General features: G+C 39.5%; 1 protein-coding gene across 1 annotated transcript in view; it reads right to left on the bottom strand.

Annotated features, from left to right (window-relative positions):
• Positions 1–5,479: 5,479 nt before the first annotated feature.
• Positions 5,480–8,290, bottom strand: part of nlgn4xa (neuroligin 4 X-linked a) — a 112,946-nt gene continuing 110,135 nt past the window's right edge. Inside the window, exon 6 of the mRNA XM_084922098.1 lies at positions 5,480–7,778. Within this exon, the coding sequence (XP_084778224.1) occupies positions 6,884–7,778 (895 nt within the window). The 3' untranslated portion in view covers positions 5,480–6,883. The remainder of the gene's footprint in view (positions 7,779–8,290) is intronic.

Here is an 8,290-nt window from a genome sequence, read left to right as displayed (position 1 = left end):
CTGCCGCAGTTTGCAACAAAATTATGGACTTTTTTACACCAAGATTGAGAATCTTTATCAACAATTGCCCTCGTGCTGTTATATGATCAATTGTTCTATCTGCATTTTTTGTCCTTCTCAGCTGTCATCCTCTCTATCCAATTTTGAACTTCTCACAATAACTCAGCTATCTTCCATAATTACAAACTTAAAGTCGTCATCGTGTAAACTTGATCCACTGCCGACAAATCTTGTTAAACTCTCATTCCCGTCTCTTGCCCCACTGATCGCTAATATCGTACACTCCTCTCTTATATCTGGTTCTGTTCCTTCTTCTCTTAAAACTGCTATAATAACTCCCATACTGAAAAAGAATGGTTCAGATCCCTCCAATCTAAATAATTTCAGACCAATTTCAAATCTCCCTTTCTTAGCAAAAATTCTGGAAAAGATAGTGGCTGCACAGGTTCATCGTCATCTCACTTGAAATAACTTGTACGAACAGCTTCAGTCCGGCTTCCGTTCATGTCACAGTACAGAAACAGCTCTAGTAAAAATCACCAATGATCTTCTGCTTGCAGCTGACTCTGGACTCATTTCCATCTTCATTCTCCTTGACCTTACAACAGCTTTTGATACTATCTCCCACTGCATCCTCCTTCACAGATTAGCATCTATACAGAGGGGAAAGGAGACTGGAGGTGAGACCTGGACATAACTAAGCACAAACACAACACGATGGCTGGGGGAAAGACAGGTGGAATGGGTCACAAGGGGAAAACATGTAAAAGAGGAGGAGACGGGAGACAAAGACATCACTGAAACACATGAAGGTCGAGGGAGACTCAAACACAGGGGGAATCTAATAAACAATGAACTATAAGGGCAACCTAGGCAAAATGGAAATGAGTTTAAGATAACTAAATGAACTTAAACATAAACCATAAACATCAAACTATAAGAAAACACTGGGTCAAACGACCCAGGATGGTGACACCTTCATCAGGTTGCAAGTCCAAGAATGTACATACGGCTATTTTGAAATTTGCCACTGAAGTTCTTTTGCCTACCACCTGTCTTCCCTCATGTGTCTTCCAGTTTAGATTTTTGGATTTTGGATTGACTTTCTGCTTGCCTCAATAAAGTTTTTTTAGTTTTATTTATTTACTTTTTCACCACCTGAAGCTCTGGTGATAACAATGAGCTGGTTAAGCTTTTCACTAGCCATCCACTCACAAAGTACTCTGGTTTCCTCCGACCGTCTAAAAACACACATCAGATTAGCTTCATTGGTGATTATAAATTGACATTAGGTGTGACTATGAATGTTAATGGTTTTATATCTCTGTGTGTTACACCTGCGGGGTGCACACTCCTCTTGTCCTGTGACAGGTGGAATAGGCCAGACTAATCTTAATGCTGTTGGGCATGACACATTCTTCTGCCATAATGAAGCATTGTGGCAGAGGATTCACATTCATTAATGCCAGGAGTCATTCTTAGAAAATTTGAGAAGCATGCTATGGCAGAGGATTCAGCTGCATGAATCCCATGATCCTTTTTGCCATCACACTAAGTCACTCAATTACATGGACAGCAAGTGATGTAGAAAATTCTTGAAATCAGCAGCTGATGAGAAAAGAACAACCTGAATGTGAGCTGAGGACAATGTTCTCCAAAGTAAAAGTTGTTAAGGCCGATTTCTGCAGGCCATTTCTGCCTTCGTGGTTCCTTGCCACTTAACTGCACATATATTGACTTTGAAGAATTCATATTCATCTATTGAGGCTCCAGTAACCCAGGGAGGGAAATGCAATCAAGTGGCTTTACTGCTGAGTTATTTACCTGCATTTTAATTCATGTTTGAGGAACACAGCAGAGGTTCTTGCTGCACCTGATTACACACACACACACACACATCTCTACTTGCTCCTATTTGGTGCACTACCGTGTCACTGTGAGGATCGATATGCCTCGGTAATGGCTGCCTGGAGAGTGGTGCGCTTGAATGACAGTTCTGGGACCGTGGCTGAGTGATGGAGCACTATTGCCAGCTTAATTAACTTTTAGTCAAGTCTCCAACCATGTTCAGCACCTCACCACCCTCTGCCGCCTCACCTCTGCAATACTCCTCTCCACCTCCACCATCCCATAAGCATAAACAATGTGCCAATTTAAAAGGCTGCCTGCACATCCACACCTCTTTGTTTGACACACAGCTCTCTAAATAAGCATTCATCTTGGTATCTATCAGACTTGTTTATTGGATCATACTTTATTGCTCAAACAGTTTTGCTAATGAAGGAAGGTTTTTCCCTTCTATAAAATGAATTTTACATGGCAGCCTTTACTTACTGTGGAGCTTTGTATGGAGACATTTACTGCATTTCAGTAACTGCACATTACTACTAAAGAATTCAATTTTCCCCCTGTCAATCCACATTTAACTCAAAACCTAATTTGCTTGCCTTGTTGTAAGGAGGATCAATAGGTTGAACAGTGAAAGTGGTGCTGTTGGGTGAGGGGGGAATTTCAAGAAAGCGTTACTGAATGGTTTACGTCTGCATGCACATGTCAGGGAAGGGCACACACGCTCCACACCTCCACAAACACACCTCTACAATGTGTATATTTTTTCCCTGATGGAGCACAACAGCAACCCACAAAAGTACGAGAATTCAGCTTAGCTAGCAAAGACCAAACTGTTTGCAGATGCAAGTCAGTGTTTCAAAAGTTCCAAGCGTTAGACTGCCAGTATCGATTTATTCTAACTCAGCTACAATACAGCTACTATGCAACAGGAGTCAGTCTAAAGTTTTGCAGCATTTCACATTGTATTAGTGTGTTAGAGGAAAGGTGTAATGCAAACCTTCAGCCTGAACAATACATTGGCTTCTATAATAAAATAAATGACACAACTGATGGTGTAATCCTGAAACTGTGAAACATCTAAATGACAGTCGGGAGAACAACAATGCAGAGATCAGGAGGAATTATGAGGCACAGTGATGTGCATTTGGAGTGCTAATATAAATTTCCTACCACAGCTAAATAAGTCACGCTCAAATAACAGTTGCCAGCACAAAAAAGTAGCAAGCGCCGAAAATGGCTGACACTGCCCTCACAACTATGCTCTGTGAACCTCAAATTTTGCCAGGATCAACTTCCTAATTTTTCCTTATTTGGTTGATCAAGTGCTTAAACATGCTGCCTGAAACACAAGGATCAAAAATGAAACATGAGTCAAATTATTTCATGTGTTGGGCACAGACTGGGAACTTCAATTTAATTCATTTCAGTTCAGTTTCATTTAAATCAAGTCCCCTCAAGGCGCTTTCTATTGTAGGGTAAAGGCCCTAAAATTGTATATAGAAAACCCCAACAGTTAGACAACCACCTATCAGCAAACATAGGTGACAGTGGGAAGGAAAAACTCCCTTTTGACAGGAAGAACTGGCAGAACTAGACTCAGGTTAGAGCAACCATTTGCTATGTGACCGGTTGGGAAAAAAGGAGAGCTAAAGGAAAATGAGGAATGCTTCCATTTTCTATTTACAGCAGTAAAAACCTACTTTGTGTTTCTGTTTTGCAAGAAGAGTGTCCCGGTTACCAGTGTGCTTGTTTTAGGTTTGTGTTTATCTGGAACTAAATATACCAGGAGTTTTTTTCCCTTTTGAAACACATTTCACTGGCTGTAGGAGAGCTGAGTCATCACCCTGTGCCAGTGTTGCCAGTCCCACTAGATTACACAGAGACAGACCGTGCAAACAACGTGGTCACGTGTGATCACCTTCAGGCTCGTGCTGAGTAGTGGCTCCATAATAACTTATTTTCTGCAGTCTTTATCTGACTGGCTGACTGACAATGACTGAGTGATGCAGTAATAGTAACTATTGTGCTTTAACTTCACTTTAACTAAAATGCTACCTCTTTCAATTACTGCAAAATAATTAAAAAAATATTTTTCTGTTAATCAAGAGTAAAAATGATCTAATGACATAATACAGAAAAAATACATAAAATTACATATAAATACTTTTAACACTTTCACTGAAGGACTTTTAGCTTGGTTTCTTAGTACTTTTACTTAAGTAAATAGTTATTATTCTACTAAATAGTTTTTCTACTGCTGGTTAGTGTGGTGTCATCTGAGATTATACTGGTATAAATTGTAAATTGAAAATGGTTTTATCGGAAGAGTGCTACGCCCTTTGTAAGCGTGTATGCCAGGATGCAGTGGGCTGCTCTCATCCATTGACAGAGTCTGGCATCAACAGGGTCCACTCTTTGCTTTATGGACCATCCTGTTATCCTTCTACCTCAGTTTCCATCCTCAGTTTGACATCTTGCATTGATTTCATTCCTCACTTGTAGACTCCAGTGGTGTCCTCATGATTGTCCACAGGGTAATCTAAGGTGAATTTAACTGATGAGTGTCACCTGGTGGAAACAGGACACTGACAGTAGCACAGTCACAGTCAGTTCCACACACCAAACTTGTACGTATGGATGGAAATGTTGGTTTCCAATTTTGCACAACCCCTTATTTCCCCTTGAAGAACACACATTTCATTTGATACTTAAAGCCTTAATAATTATGTCAATGAAACAAAACAAAAAAGCAAGCTTCAAATAAACTGGAACTCTATTCTTGTGTGTGTGTTTGTGTCTTCTTTGGTTTTTTTTATTGTGAAATTTGTGTTATTATTATTTTGACCCTATAAGTTGTAGAAGGTTTTTTTTTTTTTACACGTGTTAGCTCATTTTTTTTCTCTACTTCTTCAAGTATTTTTTTCAGACTTTTGTTGTATGACTGTTGTATGACTTACATTTTAACTACTGATTTTATCTACTGTTCTGATTTTATCTGTTTTGATTTTATATACGGTTTTGTTTGTTTGTTTGTTTGTTTTAATCAATTTTAAATCATGCTTTTTATTTGTTTTTGTTTCTAATGTCTCTGTAAAGCACTTTGAATCACCTTGTTGTTGAATTGTGCTATACAAATAAACTTGCCTTGGCTATGACAGTGGAATCACAACAAAATACTTGTTTTTAATCACTGTTTTTACTGTGATAAAAAATGACTAGTTAAGCTGACAGAGTAATTTCTGAATGTTTTAATAAATCAAAGTGTTTTTTACTAAATAAAACACAGATGAAGAACGTGAGCGTGAAATTGTAACAAGATGAACATTTTAAAGAATTATACTTAAAACAACATGAAAGACTTACCTTTGCAACATCCTTGTTTCAGATAAAGTTTGAGTTCTTGCTGTGAAGCTGTTTTTTTTATTATCAGGGTGGCTGTGGCACAATAAACCCAGATAAACTTCTAATCCAGCAACTCTTGTGTGTGAGTTTATTTCTATAAAATATAAATTGCTGTAGAAATATGTGTGCAAAGGTGAATGTGACTTTGTAGGAGTGAAAACGCTTTGACGTGTGCTCTTTTGTCCAGTGGCAACACTCTCCAATTAAACACACACCAGACAAATAATCCGATCAGACCTTGAACCATGTTTCTTTTCTATCTCTCGCCCATTTTTTTATTTAGAAAATACTGTGATATTTTATTAAAAATGTTGCAGAAAAACTTTATACAAGTGTCCAGAAATATGCGTAGTATTACCGAAGGCAAAACTGCAAATAAATACAAGACTAACTACTAAATAAGGACTTTTCAACTCTATATTAAAACCCTCGTCATCTCGACTGGTTTATAGACCAAATGAATATATATTTAATAGAATTTACAAATGTAGCTTAAAATCATCTGCCTCTTTTTTCATAATAGGATGCAAAATGGAAAGAGAGTTATGACTACTCGTGTTGTAATTTCATAATAATTAGCATCATTAATATTTACACTCATTCACTTTTTTGTAACCCAAAATATCACAATCCTGGCACAATACTTTACATATTGCTAGCATATGACAATTTAAAATATCTAACATATATTTCTTTACAAACATATCCAACTAATATTAATACAAAAAAATCACTGCCTTTTTATTTCTAAATAATACATTGCTGGTCACATCGTAAGCACAGGCAGTGCTGAGATTGCGAGACAGAAACTGCTGGAAGCATAACAGGGTGACAGCAGGTGATGGGAGTGAGTCAGTCCATACTGTCAGACAGTAGATGTCTGAAATGCAAAGTAAAGCTCGTTCTGGACATGCAGTATCTAAAACGTGGACACGAAGCAATGCACGAGACAGTACTGTATGCGGTGACCTGCAAACCCGCAGTGTGCAACTCTCCGAGTGTGGGATTGTGATCGCAATTTGGTCATTGTGCGAAAATGAATGAAACACAAGTCGTAACAGGAAGAAAGAATGACAGATGTTCAGGTATATTTACACAAACCTCAACATAAAGCACAAGCAAAATAAAAATAAAAACAATAGTTTCAGGAGCAATTTTAATATTGTTTTTCTTCTTTAAAACTTTTTGTATTTCCACTCATGTCTATATACCTTTTTTCGTGTTCTTTTTATACAAAGTTTTCATAAATACATTTCATGTGCCCAAGTCAGCTGCATGGAGGATCATGAAAAGATGGTGTTCCATTGTTGCTTTTCACCAACTGTCGTCTTTGTCTGTCAACACAGAAACTGCTGTTTTTGTGTCATGAGATTATATAACAGTCATCCACTGGTTGCCCTTTGTCTTGGTAACACTCCTCGAAAACCTTCGTGACAATTTGCTCCAAACAGAGTTATTACTGTAATAACATTCATTTTGAATAGTTTTGTGAGTTTATGATCAATTTATATTGTATATACTTTTCAAGAAGGCTTGGTAGCAAAATAACATCTGCTGAATAACTTATATTCTCCTCGTGTGGGTAGTTGTTAATCCAGAGGGAACCTGGCACAGTCCCGTCCCAGCTGAGCTATACCCGCGTGGTGGAGTGGCCGTGGGGCAAGTTGGTACTGTTCTGGCTGCCACCAAAAGTGTTGAAATTGTGCAGAGGCTGCATGCCAGCCAGGGAATTGGGGATCATGGTGATGGTGCTGGGAGTCATCAGTGGTATATCATCAGGTGACCTGCGGAGAGTCAGTGTGTAGTCTGGTGGGCAGGTGAGCCGCAGCGTGTCGTGGGCCTGAAGTGAGTCGCACTCATGGTGGTGCTCGTGTTCCAGCTGTTGCTGCTTCATCTGTAGAGACATCAGTTCCTCACTCTGCAGATGGGCTACATCATTGGCAGTAGATGGAGTATTGGTTGGAGCAGAGTTGCGCTGCGGGGTGGGGACGCGCTGGTTGGACTCATGGCGACGTTTGTCTTTCTTGTAGTAGAGTGCTGCAAAGGCGAGGATGTTCAGAAATAGCAGCGATGCTCCCACGGCGATCGTGACGCTGAGCTCAGTGGAATAGTCCCGTTTGGTCTCAATCACCACAGTTGACTCATCAGTCAGGTCCCCGCTCTTGCGCTGGTTGGTTGTTTGCTTGGTGTTGGCAGAAGGAACTCCCGGGTGGCGTGTGGTGGAGGGCCAGTTGTTTTTACCCGGGAATCGTTTGGTATAAGGATACGGTGTAGTGTCCTGTGGAGGTATCTTAGTAGTAGTGGATACATATTGAAAAAATTCATTAATGTTGTGAAGGTGTGGAACCAGTTCGAGCCAGAACGCAACCTTGGTAGCTCGGTAGTGGTCTCGGACTCGAGGTTTGAGGCCAATGTGAAGGTAGAGCTGGTCCTTGGGGTTGTACTTTGTCCACGCTACCTCCTCGAAGCGGTTAGGCTTTGTGTGGATGAATTTGGTATCCTGTGGAACTGGCTGATTTGGATCCCTGAAAGAGAAAAGCAGAAGAGATAAAACCCTTTTCAATCAACATGCCAAGGATTTCTGGACAGCTAATTATTTCTACAAAAGCAGGTTTTTCTGACTTTGAATTAGCTCTTCCTCAAATAGTTTTAAAGTGATGTGATAATACAATTCAACAATGTAAGAGTCCATTAGATGCAGTTAGCACGAATTTGTGACACTTCCAGATGAGTCATTAGCCCCAAACCCCAAAGTCTTTCATCTGTTTTCATCTGTTCGCTCCTTCTTTCCACAGCTAATGTGTTTGGAGGTGACTCTGAATTTGAATGCACAAGCTGAAAAAGTCTTCTGTGTCCTTATACACCAATGACACGTTTCCAGGTCTGTTGTCACATTTTCTTAATATTCAGTGTTACTCAGTGCACTTTCTGGTAGCTTGAGAAAGAGCTACCTCTCCAGTGACTTTGTGAGAATGATTTCATTAACTTTGAAGAATTGTGAGGGAGTGAAAGCTATACAACAACCTTGGAGCTGACA

This window comes from Perissodus microlepis, chromosome 23, assembly GCF_051167445.1.
Source record: "Perissodus microlepis isolate ML-2025 ecotype Zambia chromosome 23, ASM5116744v1, whole genome shotgun sequence".
Lineage (NCBI taxonomy): Eukaryota > Metazoa > Chordata > Actinopteri > Cichliformes > Cichlidae > Perissodus > Perissodus microlepis.
Note: the sequence above shows the minus strand (reverse complement) of the source record. Positions and strands in the feature narration are given on the sequence as shown.